Genomic DNA, 16,451 nt, shown 5'->3' with positions numbered 1-16,451 from the left:
CCACGACCCATTTTCAATGCCCTGGCTGAGGGAAGGATGTTCTCACCCAAGATTTGACGGTACATGGCCCCGTCCATCGTCCCTTTGATGCGGTGAAGTTGTCATGTCCCCTTAGCAGAAAAACACCCCCAAAGCATAATGTTTCCACCTCCATGTTTGACGGTGGAGATGGTGTTCTTGGGGTCATAGGCAGCATTCCTCCTCCTCCAAACAAGGCGAGTTGAGTTGATACCAAAGAGCTCCATTTTGGTCTCATCTGACCACAACACTTTCACCAGTTGTCCTCTGAATCATTCAGATGTTCATTGGCAAACTTCAGACGGGCATGTATATGTATTCTTGAGCAGGGGGACCTTGCGGGCACTGCAGGATTTCAGTCCTTCACGGCGTAGTGTGTTACCAATTGTTTTCTTGGTGACTATGGTCACAGCTGCCTTGAGATCATTGACTAGAGCCCCCCTTGTAATTCTGGGCTGATTCCTCACCGTTCTCATGATCATTGCAACCCCACCAGGTGAGGTCTTGCATGGAGCCCCAGGCTGAGGGATATTGACAGTTATTTTGTGTTTCTTCCATTTGCGAATAATCACACCAAATGTTGTCACCTTCTCACCAAGCTGCTTGGCGATGGTCTTGTAGCCCATTCCAGCCTTGTGTAGGTCTACAATCTTGTCCCTGACATCCTTGGAGAGCTCTTTGGTCTTGGCCATGGTGGAGAGTTTGGAATCTGATTGATTGATTGCTTCTGTGGCCAGGTGTCTTTTTTACAGGTAACAAGCTGCGGTTAGGAGCACTCCCTTTAAGAGAGTGCTCCTAATCTCAGCTCATTACCTGTATAAAAGACACCTGGAAGCCAGAAATCTTTCTGATTGAGAGGGGGTCAAATACTTATTTCCCTCATTAAAATGCAAATCAATTTATAACATTTTTGACATGCGTTTTTCTGGATATTTTTGTTGTTATTCTGTCTCTCACTGTTCAAATAAACCTACCATTAAAATTATAGGCTGATCCTTTCTTTATCAGTGGGCAAACGTACAAAATTGGCAGGGGATCAAATACTTTTTTCCCCCACTGTAGTCTCCCAGGAAGTGGAGGAGATACCCGGTACGAGTAATGGGGTACAGGAGGGGGTTCAGGTGGAGCTAGTCTCCCAGATAGTGGAGGAGATACCCAGTAGGAGTGATGGGGTACAGGAGGGGGTTCAGGTGGAGCTACTCTCCCAGGTAGTGGAGGAGAATCCTCGGTGCTAGTGATGGGGTACAGGAGGGGGTTCAGTTGGAGCTAATCTCCCAGGTAGTGGAGGAGAATCCTCGGTGCTAGTGATGGGGTACAGGAGGGGGTTCAGATGGAGCTAATCTCCCAGGTAGTGGAGGAGAATCCTGGGTGCTAGTGATGGGGTACAGGAGGGGGTTCAGATGGAGCTAATCTCCCTGGTAGTGGAGGAGAATCCTCGGTGCTAGTGATGGGGTACAGGAGGGGGTTCAGGTGGAGCTAGTCTCCCAGGTAGTGGAGGAGATACCCGGTAGGAGTGATGGGGTACAGGAGGGGGTTCAGGTGGAGCTACTCTCCCAGGTAGTGGTGGAGATACCCGGTATGAGTGATGGGGTACAGGAGGGGGTTCAGGTGGAGCTAATCTCCCAGGTAGTGGAGGAGATACCCGGTAGGAGTGATGAGGTACAGGAGGGGGTTCAGATGGAGCTAATCTCCCTGGTAGTGGAGGAGAATCCTCGGTGCTAGTGATGGGGTACAGGAGGGGGTTCAGGTGGAGCTAGTCTCCCAGGTAGTGGAGGAGATACCCGGTAGGAGTGATGGGGTACAGGAGGGGGTTCAGGTGGAGCTAATCTCCCAGGTAGTGGAGGAGATACCCGGTAGGAGTGATGGGGTACAGGAGGGGGTTCAGGTGGAGCTAGTCTCCCAGGTAGTGGAGGAGATACCCGGTACGAGTGATGGGGTACAGGAGGGGTTCAGGTGGAGCTAATCTCCCAGGTAGTGGAGGAGATACCCGGTAGGAGTGATGGGGTGGAGGAGGGGGTTCAGGTGGAGCTAATCTCCCTGGTAGTGGAGGAGAATCCTCGGTGCTAGTGATGGGGTACAGGAGGGGGTTCAGGTGGAGCTAGTCTCCCAGGTAGTGGTGGAGATACCCGGTAGGAGTGATGGGGTACAGGAGGGGGTTCAGGTGGAGCTAATCTCCCAGGTAGTGGAGGAGATACCCGGTAGGAGTGATGGGGTGGAGGAGGGGGTTCAGGTGGAGCTACAGTGGGGGAAAAAAGTATTTGATCCCCTGTTGATTTTGTACGTTTGCCCACTTACAAAGAAATTATCAGTCTATAATTTTAATGGTAGGTTAATTTGAACAGTGAGAGACAGAATAACAACAAAAATCCAGAAAAACGCATGTCAAAAATGTTATTAAATGATTTGCATTTTAAATGGGGGAAATAAGTATTTGACCCCTCTGCAAAACATGACTTAGTACTTGGTGGCAAAACCCTTGTTGGCAATCACAGAGGTCAGACGTTTCTTGTAGTTGGCCACCAGGTTTGCACACATCTCAGGAGGGATTTTGTCCCACTCCTCTTTGCAGATCTTCTCCAAGTCATTAAGGTTTCAAGGCTGACGTTTGGCAACTCGAACCTTCAGCTCCCTCCACAGATTTTCTATGGGATTAAGGTCTGGAGACTGGCTAGACCACTCCAGGACCTTAATGTGCTTCTTCTTGAGCCACTCCTTTGTTGCCTCGGCCGTGTGTTTTGGGTCATTGTCATGCTGGAATACCCATCCACGACCCATTTTCAATGCCCTGGCTGAGGGAAGGATGTTCTCACCCAAGATTTGACGGTACATGGCCCCGTCCATCGTCCCTTTGATGCGGTGAAGTTGTCATGTCCCCTTAGCAGAAAAACACCCCCAAAGCATAATGTTTCCACCTCCATGTTTGACGGTGGAGATGGTGTTCTTGGGGTCATAGGCAGCATTCCTCCTCCTCCAAACAAGGCGAGTTGAGTTGATACCAAAGAGCTCCATTTTGGTCTCATCTGACCACAACACTTTCACCAGTTGTCCTCTGAATCATTCAGATGTTCATTGGCAAACTTCAGACGGGCATGTATATGTATTCTTGAGCAGGGGGACCTTGCGGGCACTGCAGGATTTCAGTCCTTCACGGCGTAGTGTGTTACCAATTGTTTTCTTGGTGACTATGGTCCCAGCTGCCTTGAGATCATTGACAAGATCCCCCCTTGTAATTCTGGGCTGATTCCTCACCGTTCTCATGATCATTGCAACCCCACCAGGTGAGATCTTGCATGGAGCCCCAGGCTGAGGGATATTGACAGTTATTTTGTGTTTCTTCCATTTGCGAATAATCACACCAAATGTTGTCACCTTCTCACCAAGCTGCTTGGCGATGGTCTTGTAGCCCATTCCAGCCTTGTGTAGGTCTACAATCTTGTCCCTGACATCCTTGGAGAGCTCTTTGGTCTTGGCCATGGTGGAGAGTTTGGAATCTGATTGATTGATTGCTTCTGTGGCCAGGTGTCTTTTTTACAGGTAACAAGCTGCGGTTAGGAGCACTCCCTTTAAGAGAGTGCTCCTAATCTCAGCTCATTACCTGTATAAAAGACACCTGGAAGCCAGAAATCTTTCTGATTGAGAGGGGGTCAAATACTTATTTCCCTCATTAAAATGCAAATCAATTTATAACATTTTTGACATGCGTTTTTCTGGATATTTTTGTTGTTATTCTGTCTCTCACTGTTCAAATAAACCTACCATTAAAATTATAGGCTGATCCTTTCTTTATCAGTGGGCAAACGTACAAAATTGGCAGGGGATCAAATACTTTTTTCCCCCACTGTAGTCTCCCAGGAAGTGGAGGAGATACCCGGTATGAGTAATGGGGTACAGGAGGGGGTTCAGGTGGAGCTAATCTCCCAGGTAGTGGAGGAGATACCCGGTAGGAGTGATGGGGTTCAGGTGGAGTTAGTCTCCCAGGTAGTGGAGGAGATACCCGGTACGAGTAATGGGGTACAGGAGGGGGTTCAGGTGGAGCTAGTCTCCCAGGTAGTGGTGGAGATACCCGGTAGGAGTGATGGGGTACAGGAGGGGGTTCAGGTGGAGCTAATCTCCCAGGTAGTGGAGGAGATGCCCGGTAGGAGTGATGGGGTGGAGGAGGGGGTTCAGGTGGAGCTAGTCTCCCAGGTAGTGGAGGAGATACCCGGTACGAGTAATGGGGTACAGGAGGGGGTTCAGGTGGAGCTAATCTCCCAGGTAGTGGTGGAGATGCCCGGTAGGAGTGATGGGGTGGAGGAGGGGGTTCAGGTGGAGCTAATCTCCCAGGTAGTGGTGGAGATGCCCGGTAGGAGTGATGGGGTACAGGAGGGGGTTCAGGTGGAGCTAATCTCCCAGGTAGTGGAGGAGATACCCGGTAGGAGTGATGGGGTACAGGAGGGGGTTCAGGTGGAGCTAGTCTCCCAGGTAGTGGTGGAGATACCCGGTATGAGTGATGGGGTGGAGGAGGGGGTTCAGGTGGAGCTAGTCTCCCAGGTAGTGGAGGAGATGCCCGGTAGGAGTGATGGGGTGGAGGAGGGGGTTCAGGTGGAGCTAATCTCCCAGGTAAAACAGAAAAGGCTTAATGTAGTTTTTCTCCAGGAGATACGTACATACTGTAGTGATGAGGCTAATGAGGTTGACTGGGTATGTGGTGGGAGGGGCAGCGTATATTCAGTCATGGTACTAATTTCAGTGCTGGAGTGGCAATTTTGTTTTCGTCAGGCTTAGGGGTGACTGTGGTATCTACTACAGAGATTGCAATGGTTCGGGTTTTATTGGTCAAGGCAGATTTTATGTTTATTTATTTAAAAAATGTATGTATTTGATCAAATAAAGGTAACGAAGAGGGGTGTATGGCTTTAGGGGGGGACTGGAACTGTACAGTGGATTTTACTGTTGATCACACTGCTGAAGAACCTCACCTGCCATCAGGAATTTGTCTGTCTAATCTATTAACTGAGTTTGAGCATTCTGATTTTTACATTACATTTTAGTCATTTAGCAGAAGCTCTTATCCAGAGCGACTTACAGTAGTGAATGCATACATTTCATGCATAGTTGTTTTTTTGTATTGGCCCCCCGTGGGAATCGAACCCACAACCCTGGCGTTGCACACACCATGCTCTACCAACTGAGCCACAGGGAAGACGTGTGGGGAGTAAGAAATGCAAAAGTTAGGCAATACATATGGCTAAAAGTTTATGAAGGTCGTGTCAGTGCAGCAAGGTTAGACAGGTTGTATGCATCTGAGCTCTACTGTAGTAGGGTTGGAAGGTTAGACAGGTTGTATGTATCTGATCACTACTGTAGTAGGGTTGGAAGGTTAGACAGGTTGTATGCATCTGAGCTCTACTGTAGTAGGGTTGGAAGGTTAGACAGGTTGTATGTATCTGAGCTCTACTGTAGTAGGGTTGGAAGGTTAGACAGGTTGTATGTATCTGATCACTACTGTAGTAGGGTTGGAAGGTTAGACAGGTTGTATGTATCTGATCACTACTGTAGTAGGGTTGGAAGGTTAGACAGGTTGTATGTATCTGATCTCTACTGTAGTAGGGTTGGAAGGTTAGACAGGTTGTATGTATCTGAGCTCTACTGTAGTAGGGTTGGAAGGTTAGACAGGTTGTATGTATCTGATCACTACTGTAGTAGGGTTGGAAGGTTAGACAGGTTGTATGTATCTGAGCTCTACTGTAGTAGGGTTGGAAGGTTAGACAGGTTGTATGTATCTGAGCTCTACTGTAGTAGGGTTGGAAGGTTAGACAGGTTGTATGTATCTGATCACTACTGTAGTAGGGTTGGAAGGTTAGACAGGTTGTATGTATCTGATCACTACTGTAGTAGGGTTGGAAGGTTAGACAGGTTGTATGTATCTGATCACTACTGTAGTAGGGTTGGAAGGTTAGACAGGTTGTAGGCATCTGAGCTCTACTGTAGTAGGGTTGGAAGGTGTGACATTACTCCTATTGGTTTTTCACCATAATGTTACTGTTGATATTCACTTACCCAGTCCACGAAGGTCATCATCTTATTGGTATTTTCAAATCAAATTACATTTTATTGGTCACATACACATGGTTAGCAGATGTTAATGTGACTGTAGCGAAATGCTTGTGCTTCTAGTTCCGACAGTGCAGTAATATCTAACAACTATCTTATACACACAAATGTAAAGGGATGGAATAAGAATATGTACATATAAATATATGGATGAGCGATGGCCGTGCGGCATAGGCAAGATGCAGTAGATGGTAAGAAATACAGTTTATAGATGAGATGAGTAATGTAGGATATGTAAACATGATTTAAGTGGCATTATTTAAAGTGACTAGTGATACCTTTATTAAATCCATTTATTAAAGTGGCCAGTGATTTGGGTCTGTGTGTTACCAGCAGCCTCTCTATGTTAGTGATGGCTGTTTAGCAGTCTGATGGCCTTAAGATAGAAGCTGTTTTTCAGTCTCTTGGTCCCAGCTTTGATGCACCTGTACTGACCTTACCTTCTGGATGATAGCGGGGTGAACAGGCAGTGGCTCGGGGGGTTGTTGTCCTTGATGATCTTTTTGGCCTTCATGTGACATCGGGTGCTCTAGGTGTCCTGGAGGGCAGGTAGTTTGCCCCCGGTGATGCGCTGTGCAGACCGCTCTACCCTCTGGAGAGCCTTGCGGTTGTGGGCAGAGGGCGGTGCAGTTGCCGTACCAGGTGATACAGCCCGACAGGATGCTCTGGATTGTGCATCTGTAAAAGTTTGTGAGGGATTTAGGTGACAAGCCACATTTCTTCAGCCTCCTGAGGTTGAAGAGGCGCTGTTGCGCCTTCTTCACCACACTGTCAGTGTGGTTGGATCATTTCAGTTTGTCCGTGATGTGTACGCAGAGGAACTTAAAACTTTCCACCTTCTCCACTACTGTCCCGTCGATGTGGATAGGGGGGTGCTCCCTCTGCTGTTTCCTGAAGTCCACGATCATCTCCTTTGTTTTGTTGACGTTGAGTGAGAGTATATTTTCCTGACACCACACTCCGAGTTCCCTCACCTCCTCCCTGTAGACTGTCTCATCGTTGTTGGTAATCAACGCCCACTACTGTTGTGTCGTCTGCAAACTTGATGATTGAGTTGGAGGCGTGCATGGCCACACAGTCATGGGTGAACAGGGAGTACAGGAGGGGGCTGAGCATGCACCCTTGTGGGGCCCCAGCATTGAGGATCAGCGAAGTGGAGATGTTGTGTCCTACCTTCACCACCTGGGGTTGGCCCGTCAGAAAGTCCAGGACCCAATTGCACAGGGCGGGGTTGAGACCCAGGGCCTTAAGCTTAATGATGACCTTAGAGGGTACTATGGTGTTGAATGCTGAGCTGTAGTCAATGAACAGCATTCTTACATAGCTATTCCTCTTGTCCAGATGGGATAGGGCAGTGTGCAGTGTGATGGCGATTGCATCGTCTGTGGACATGTTGGGGCGGTATGCAAACTGAAGTGGGTCTAGAGTGGCAGGTAAGGTGATATGATCCTTGGGAGATAATGCAGTCGGCATTTGATTGTAAGGAATTCTAGGTAAGGTGAACAAAAGGACTTGAGTTCATGTATGTTGTTATTGTTACACCATGAGCCGTTAATCATGAGTCATCCACCCCGCCCTTCTTCTTACCAGAGAGATTTGTTTCTGCCGGAACGACACATGAACAAACCTGGTGGCTGTACCGACTCTGACAACATATCCCGAGTGAGCCATGTTTCCATGAAACAGAGAATGTAATCTCTGATGTCTCTCTGGAAGGCAACTCGTGCCCTAATTTCGTACACCTTGTTGTCTAGAGACTGGACATTGGTGAGTAATATGCTCGGAAGCGGTGGGTGGTGTGTTCACCTTCTAAGTCTGACCAGGAGGCCGCTCCGTCTGACGACAACGTTGTTTTGGGTCAGCCTCTGGGATTAGATCCAATGTCCAGGGTGGAGGTCCGAACAACGGATCCACTTCGGGAAAGTCGTATTCCTGGTCGTAATGCTGGTAAGTTGACGTCACTCTTATATCGAATAGTTCTTCCCGGCTGTATGTAATAGCACTAAAGATTTTCTTGGCTAACAATGTAAGAAAACAAATTACTGCATAGTTTCCTAAGGACTTGAAGCGAGGCGACCATCTCTGTCGGCGCCATCTTGAATGTTTTTTCATGTTAAGTTACTACATGATGCCATGTTTTGTGAAAGTTTTTGTTGTTTTGGGAAAAATGGAGGGTTATTAAATGGAATGCCCAAATACTGCTGTCTAGTATTGAAGTTAAAGAGACTATCATGGCTCTTGAAGAGGACATCAAATCTATTAAGTTGAAGTTGCTCACTCAGAATGACCCTGGACTAGTCATGAACTTACAGGACAAGAGACATGAACTGAGGTCGTTTTTACATGAAAGAGTGAAGGGTGCCTTGATTAGGTCTCACTTTGCTACCCTCAAGGATATGGATGCACCTAGCGCTTTTTTTAAACCTAGGGCAAGCGACATTGCAAAGCAAACAGATGATCTGCCTTCGTGTCCCTGATGGGAAGGTAGCCACAGATGACAATGAGATGCGCCAAAATGCAGTGGATTTCTACTCTGCCCTCTATAAGATTGTGATCCTCTCTGTGCTGAACAGTTGTTACATGGACTTCCTCAATTGGGCCCTGAGCAGAGAGCTGCTTTGGACTCTGACATTACTCTGCAGGAGCTGTCACAAATACCAGTCTTACTGTGTACCTGACCACTCTATTGTTGATAACTTGTTTCTAATAAGAGATGTTTTACACATTTGTAAACTGTATGATGTGAATGTGAGTTTGCTTTCTTTGGATCAGGAGAAGGCTTTTTACCGTCTTGGATGAGTTTACTGTATGCTGGGGCCTCATGTATGGTGAAGGTGGGGGTGGTTTGAGCTGCCCTTTCCCCAGCCATAGGGGTATCAGGCAGGGATGCCCAATTTCAGAACAGTTATATTGTCTGGCAATTGAACTAAATGCTTTGTTTTTTAAGAGCGAGGCTTACTGGTTTCTCTGTGCCAGGGGTTATGAAGGGCCCTACGATAGCACTGTCTGTGTATGCAGATGACGTGACAGTTTTTATTACAGGGGTGAGGATGTTAAAGTTCTCTCAAATGCTCTAAAGGTGTATAATGGGGTCTCCTCAGCTAGAGTTAACTGGGAAAAGAGTGAATCGCTGTGGGCTCATCAGCTTCAGATAGGGTCTGCTCCACGGTTACCAGGGGGGCTTCAGATAGGGTCCGCTCCACGGTTACCAGGGGGGCTTCAGATAGGGTCTGCTCCACGGTTACCAGGGGGGCTTCAGATAGGGTCCGCTCCACGGTTACCAGGGGGGCTTCAGTGGGGCAGAGATGGGATGAAGACATTGGGGGGTTTTCTAGGCTCTGATGTTGTTCAAAAAAAGAATTGGGAGGGTGTAGTGGATAAGGTGTGTGCCAGATTGTGTAGGTGGAAATGGGTGCTACCCCAGCTGTCTTATAGGGGAAGGGTGCTGGTAGCCAATAACCTAGCCACTTCTACCCTGTGGCACACACTAAAGATTTTACAGCCACCGGGGTGTAAAATCTGATACAAGAGCTTCAATTTCTTGACCCTTGTCAATTTCTGACCCTTGTCAATTTCTTTTGGTCTGGACAAAATTGGATTAAAGCTGCAGCCCTGTACCCGCCACTGCACAAGGGTGGGCAAGGCCTGGTGGACATTTCTTCTAGGATCATTGCTTTCAGACTTCAAGCAGCCCAGAGACTGTTGTACAGTGACAGTTCTAGTTGGGTCGATACAGCCTACACATTGGCTGAAGTCCAAACACTTAAAAGACACACCCTATCCCCTTAGCCCTCAAATTAAGTGGACACTTCTGATGACATATCATGACATCTGACGAGTATACACTTGCAGGGCAAGGGGAATGATTTTTAAATTGACCGCTCTTTCCTGGAAATTCGTCACTCGTTCATCCCGCGATGATTGTGTTTTCAGCCAATGGTAGCTTGTGGGTGCTTATATGCGCTACAGTCAATTATGATTACATGTCTACTTACATGAAATATATAATTATTAATATACGCCTACTGTATGAATGCTAGCAAATGAATTAGCTAAATAATGTTAGCCTTCTGAAGGTGAAAATGTTTCCAAATTTCCAAAAGCTAACCAAACAAAAACATAATTACTTTTATGTTTGTGCTGTCATGTGCATTAGTAGCAGAATTTATAACTTATTTACATTTGTTTTTTACTTACACTTCTTAGCGGATGTACAATCATCTCAAATTGAATTATGGGGAGTTTCAGGCCCCGAAGGGAACATAATTGTACACTAGCAAACTCGACTAAAAACGAGGGCTGAGGGACTTACGTTGCAAACTTCCCTTGCTTGGCTAATCATTTGGACCGCCCTCCAAGATGGTGACGGGGATGTGTCTTTTATGAGTTTAAACCTCAGCTATTGATGAGGAGAACGGGATGTTTGGGCTTAGATAAGCACCATTTCCTCTTAAAGCTAGAGGGTGGGGATTTGTCTGGCCTGACTCCATTCTATGAGTCTGTTATGCAAGCTTGGATCATTTTCGACATGTCCCGTAAGGCCGGCACGCCACTGGGAATGTGGCTTTTTCAAGAACCTCTTTTTTATAACTTTGTCATCCAGTCCCATCCTATGGGTTCAGCCAGCCTACGTTCATGCCTGTTAGGTGTGGGGTGTACCAAGCTGGGTCGTCTGATGCGGAGCAGGAGCAGATCGTTGGAGGAGCTTGCAGAAAGAGCGGGGATCAGATAATCTCGCCTACTGGGGAAGGTCGTAGCGGAGGTCTGCGATTTCTTGCCAGTACTTCATCAGCAGTATGTGACTGATACTTCCAATTCTGATCGGTAGAAGGAGGGTCTGGATGATGTGTTCCCTGCGCTGAATGTTAGTGTTGCAGCGGAGGCATTAGAGGAGGAAGGAGGGTCTGGATTATGTGTTCCCTGCGCTGATTGTTAGTGTTGCAGTGGAGGCATTAGAGGAGGAAGGAGGGTCTGGATTATGTGTTCCCTGCGCTGAATGTTAGTTTTGCAGCGGAGGCATTAGAGGAGGAAGGAGGGTTGGATTATGTGTTCCCTGCTCTGAATGTTAGTGTTGCAGCGGAGGCATTAGAGGAGGACGTGGGGATGCTGCTTTCCTTGGATACCCCGGAGCTGGGAGAGTTCAAGGAGGTGGGAAAGAAGGCCATATACATAATATGTGTAGTGCTACGGGACGATAGTGTCCCGTGCTTCTTCCCTCGAAGGGGTAAAATCGACGAGGTGGGCAGGTGTTTGGTCCAGCTGCCTCCGCAAAAGGCTGTTGGCGGTCTTTATTTAAACTGCCTATTGATAAGAGGACAGCTGACCTCCAATGAGGGATAATACATTGAGCTATAGCCACCACATGCATCTGGTACACCTGGATCCTACTGTTGGGGAGGGGTGTCCATTCTGTGCTGAGTCTGAAACTCTGGCACATCTGTTCTTACAGTGTCCCAGGTTGGTCGGGATCATTGACCTGATCACTAGTTGGTTATCAGCTCTGGGAGAGGTGATAACCACAGTCTCTTCCCAACTGTTTATATTTGGGCCAAAGGTTAATAAAGGTTACATTTAAAAATTAGGGCCAAAGTACATGTTTAGTCGAAGGGGTGTAGTTCTTTTACTTAACTTTGTGTCAGGGGCAGCTAAATTAGCAATTTGGAAGACACGAAAGAACAGTATTCGGGCACAGGGGTCTGTGGACGTGGTGGGCATGCTGGAGAGGATGTTGGCTGGGGGTTGAGTTTGCTTATTACAAACTGGTTAATAACATTGGGCTGTTTGTGAGCATATGGGTATTCAGAGGTTGTTGTGTTTAGTTACTGTGGAGGAAGATTTGGTGTTGTGTTTTTAATTGATGTTTTTGTTTGAGTGTTTATTGTGTTGTGGGCTCCCAGACCCAATAAAGTTTTTTTAAACTCAAACTCTTATTCTCTCTCTCTCTTTCCTCTCTCTCTCTCTCTCTCTCTCTCTCTCTCTCTCTCTCTCTCTCTCTTGCTCTCTCTCTCAGACACTCAGCCAAGGTGGTGAAGGCTGCATCTCAGGTGCTCAGCAGTATGTGGCAGTACAGAGACCTACGCAGCCTCTACAAGAAGGTAAGACATACACCTCTTATAATGCTTAATAACGGGATCATTATTAAATCCGTGAAACTTTGCAATACACAAATAACTGAATATGACAAAACAACAAACCGTGACGCAGAGAGAAACAAACACTACTCAAAATATAATAACCCACAAAACCCAGGAAGAAAAACCCCTACTTAAATATGATCTCCAATTAGAGACAATGAGGAGCTGCCTGCAATTGGAGATCAACCCAAAAAACAACAACATAGAAATAGAAAACTAGAACTAAACATAGATATAGAAAACATAGAACAAAACACAAAACGCCCCCTGTCACGCCCTGACCTACTCTACCATAGAAAATAACCTCTTATGGTCAGGATGTGACATTATTATTAAATTCTGTATCTATTTCTTAATGGTATTTTTTTATTTTCAGTGTCAGCATATAAACGTATACATATAAACGTCTAAATTAAAATGGATAATGTACTAGTAACCATCCCCCCCAACAAAAAAATGACTTAATAAATAAAAATGTGGTATAATAAAAAATAACATAAGCTTTCTGATTCTGGACTTATTCGCATATCTTATACATTGTGTATATACACATGCTTAGCTTGGTGTTACAGGGTTGGTTTTAAAGCTTTCTATCACTTTCTAGTCTTGGAGCGTTTTGTCAAGGCAGTTGGATTTGTTTCTGCCCCCACATTATCGGTGTCATCAAATCTCACAACTCATTTAAGATATACACTGAGTGAACAAACATTAAGAACACCTTCCTATTAGAACAGCCTAAATTCATCAGGACATGGACTCTACAAGGTGTTGAAAGCGTTCCACAAGGATGCTGGCCCACGTTGTATCCAATGCTTCCTAAAGTTGTGTGAAGTTCGCTGGATGTCCTTTGGGTGGTGGACCATTCTTGATACACACAGTAAACTGTTGAGCGTGAAAAACCCAGCAGCGTTTGTCAAGAACACAGTGTGTCAAGAACACAGTTCTTGACACACTCAAACCGGTGGGCCTGGAACTTACTAATATACCCCGTTCAAAGGCACTTAAATATTTTGTCAATGTCTCAATTGTCTCAAGGTGTAAAAATCCTGCTTTAAGCTGTCTTCTCCCCTTAATCTACACTGATTTAAATGGATTTAATAGGTGACAACAATAAGGGATCATAGTTTTCACTTGAATTCACCTGGTCAGTTTATGTCATGGAAAGAGCAGGTGGTCCTAATGTTTTGTGTATACAGTGCCTTCGGAAAGTATTCAGACCTCTTGACTTTTTCCACATTTTGTTACGTTACAGCCTTATTCTAAAATGTATTAAATAGTTTTTTTTCCTCAGCATTCTAACACAATACCCCATAATGACAAAACGAAACAGGTTTTTAGATTTTTTTGCACAATTCAAAAAAAATGTAAAACAGAAATACCTTATTTACATAAGTATTCAGACCTTTTGCTATGAGACTCGAAATTGAGCTCAGGTGCATCCTGTTTCCATTGATCATTCTTAGAGATATTTCTACAACTTGATTGGAGTCCACCTGTGGTAAATTAAATTGATTGATATTATTATTTGACCATGCTGGTCATTTATGAACATTTGAACATCTTGGCCATGTTCTGTTATAATCTCCACCCGGCACAGCCAGAAGAGGACTGGCCACCCCTCATAGCCTAGTTCCTCTCTAGGTTTCTTCCTAGGTTTTGGCCTTTCTAGGGAGTTTTTCCTAGCCACTGTGCTTCTACACCTGCATTGCTTGCTGTTTGGGGTTTTAGGCTGGGTTTCTGTACAGCACTTTGAGATATCAGCTGATCTAAGAAGGGCTATATAAATACATTTGATTTGATTTGATTGGACATGGTTTGGAAAGGCACACACCCGTCTATATAAGATCCCACAGTTAACAGTGCATGTCAGAGCAAAAACCAAGCCATGAGGTCGAAGGAATTGTCCGTAGAGCTCCGAGGCAGGATTGTGTCAAGGCACAGATCTCAGGAAGGGTACCAAAACATTTCTGCAGCATTGAAGATTCCAAAGAACACAGTGCCCTCCATCATTCTTAAATGGAAGAAGTTTGGAACCACCAAGACTCTTCCTAGAGCTGGATGCCCTCCCAAACTGAGCAATCAGGGGAGAAGGGACTGGGAGACTAGTCGGGATTGAGGCAAAGAAGAACGGAGCAAAGTAAAGAGATTTCCTTGATGAAAACCTGCTCCAGAGCGCTCAGGACTTCAGACTGGGGCGAAGGTTCACCTTCTAACAGGACAACAACCCTAAGCACACAGCCAAGACAACGCAGGAGTGGCTTCGGGAGAAGTCTCTGAATGTCCTTGAGTGGCCCAGCCAGAGCCCGGACTTGAACCCGATCGAACATCTCTGGAGAGACCTGAAAATAGCTTTGGAGCAACGCTCCCTATCTAACCTGACAGAGCTTGAGAGGATTTGCAGAGACGAATGGAAGAAAGTCCCCGAATACAGGTGTGCCAATCCTGTAGCGTCATACCCAAGAAGACAAAGTACTGAGTAAAGGGTCTAAATACTTATGTAAATGTGATATCCCCCTTAGGAGACTGAAAATATTTCGCATGGGTCCCCTGCTCCTCAATGTTCTACAGCTGCACCATCGAAAGCATCCTGACTGGTTGCACCACCAGCTGGTACTTCAACTGCTCTGCATCTGACCGTAAGGCGCTACAGAGGGTACTGCGTACAGCCCAGTACATCACTGGGGCCAAGCTTCCTGCCATCCAGGACCAATATAATAGGCGGTGTCAGATGAAAACCCCAAAAATTGCCAGAGACTCCAGTCACCCAAGTCATAGACTGTTTTCTCTGCTACTGCATGGCAAGCGGTACCGGAGCGCCAAATCTAGGACCAAAAGGCTCCTTAACAGCTTCTACCCCCAAGCCATAAGACTGCTGAACAATTAATCAAATGGCCACCAGACTATTTACATTGACCCCCCCCCCTCCATTTGTTTTGTACACTGCTGCTACTCGCTGTTTATTATCTATGCATTGTCACTTCACCCCTACCTACATGTACATATGACCTCGATTAACATGTACCCCCGCACACTGACTCGGTACCGGTACCCCCTGTATATGGCAGAATGGTGAACTTACTAAATGACTGAGAGTTTGACTGTGTGATATTAGGTTGCTTCTTGTATAAATATTTTCCGTCTGGATTTTAATTTAATGATTTGTAAATATTTTCCGTCTGGATTTTAATGATTTTCCGTCTGGTTGCCCAGGCTGGCGGAGATAAAATCTTCGGCAAAATCATTCGCAAGGAGATTCCTGCAAAAATATGATTTTATCTCTGGTGGAAAATAAGATCAGATTTAGCCCTGTAGATATGTAATTAGCTGCTGAGGGTTTTATGAGAAGACGGTGTAAAATGTTCTAGAACTTGTACAGACAGACAACTTTTTCTGTAGTTTATAGTTTATATATTGACTCGGTACCGGTACCCCCTGTATATAGCCTCCACATTGACTCTGTATGTGTACCCCCTGTATATAGCCTCGTTATTGTTATTTTATTGTGTTACTTTTTATTAATGTTTTTAGTTTAGTCTACTTGGTTAATATTTTGTTAACTCTTCTTGAACTGCACTGTTGTTTAAGGGCTTGTAAGTAATTATTTCACAGTAAGGTCTACACTTGTTGTATTCGGGGCATGTGACAAATAACGTTTGATTTGATTTGATATTTCAGTTACATTTTTTTATAAAATGTGTGTGTGTGTGTAATGTTCACACAGAAGAACAATGGGGTTTAGATGAGAGGAACAACAAAACAGTACTATGAAATATTTACTGTGAATGTTTCCTAAATAAGACTTAGCCCCAAGCCCCAAGCCCAAAGCCCAAAGCCCCAAGCCCCAAGCCCCAAGCCCCAAGCCCCAAGCCCCAAGCCCAGGGTCAATTGTGTACTGTTAGTCTATTGAAGTTATATCCCTTCTCTCTCTAAATAGCTCTCCTTTGTCTCTCTCTCTCTCGTTCTATTTCACTCTTTCTCATCCCTTTCTCTCTCTGTCTCCTTGTTCCCCTTTCTCCCACCCTTTTCTCTAACTCTATCTCTCTCTCTCTTTCTCACCCACCCTTTCTCTCTCTCTCTCTCTCTCTCTCTCTCTCTCTCTCTCTCTCTCTCTCTCAATCCCCTTCTCCTCTCATCTTCTCTCTCTCTCTCTCGGCTGTCTCTCTCTCCCCACCTCTCTTCTCACCCCACCCTTTCTCTCTCTCTCTC

At 45.7% G+C, this 16,451-nt stretch overlaps 1 protein-coding gene across 2 annotated transcripts in view; it reads left to right on the top strand.

The window, feature by feature from the left end:
- The window catches only part of LOC115152342 (catenin delta-2-like), a 412,167-nt gene that overhangs the window by 385,600 nt on the left and 10,116 nt on the right, over positions 1-16,451 (top strand). For both annotated transcript variants that reach the window (XM_029697114.1, XM_029697124.1), the window contains exon 21: positions 12,122-12,206. In XM_029697114.1, coding sequence (XP_029552974.1) covers positions 12,122-12,206 — 85 coding nt within the window. The remainder of the gene's footprint in view (positions 1-12,121; positions 12,207-16,451) is intronic.

This window comes from Salmo trutta, chromosome 2 (assembly GCF_901001165.1).
Source record: "Salmo trutta chromosome 2, fSalTru1.1, whole genome shotgun sequence".
In the NCBI taxonomy this organism is placed as follows: domain Eukaryota; kingdom Metazoa; phylum Chordata; class Actinopteri; order Salmoniformes; family Salmonidae; genus Salmo; species Salmo trutta.
Note: the sequence above shows the minus strand (reverse complement) of the source record. Positions and strands in the feature narration are given on the sequence as shown.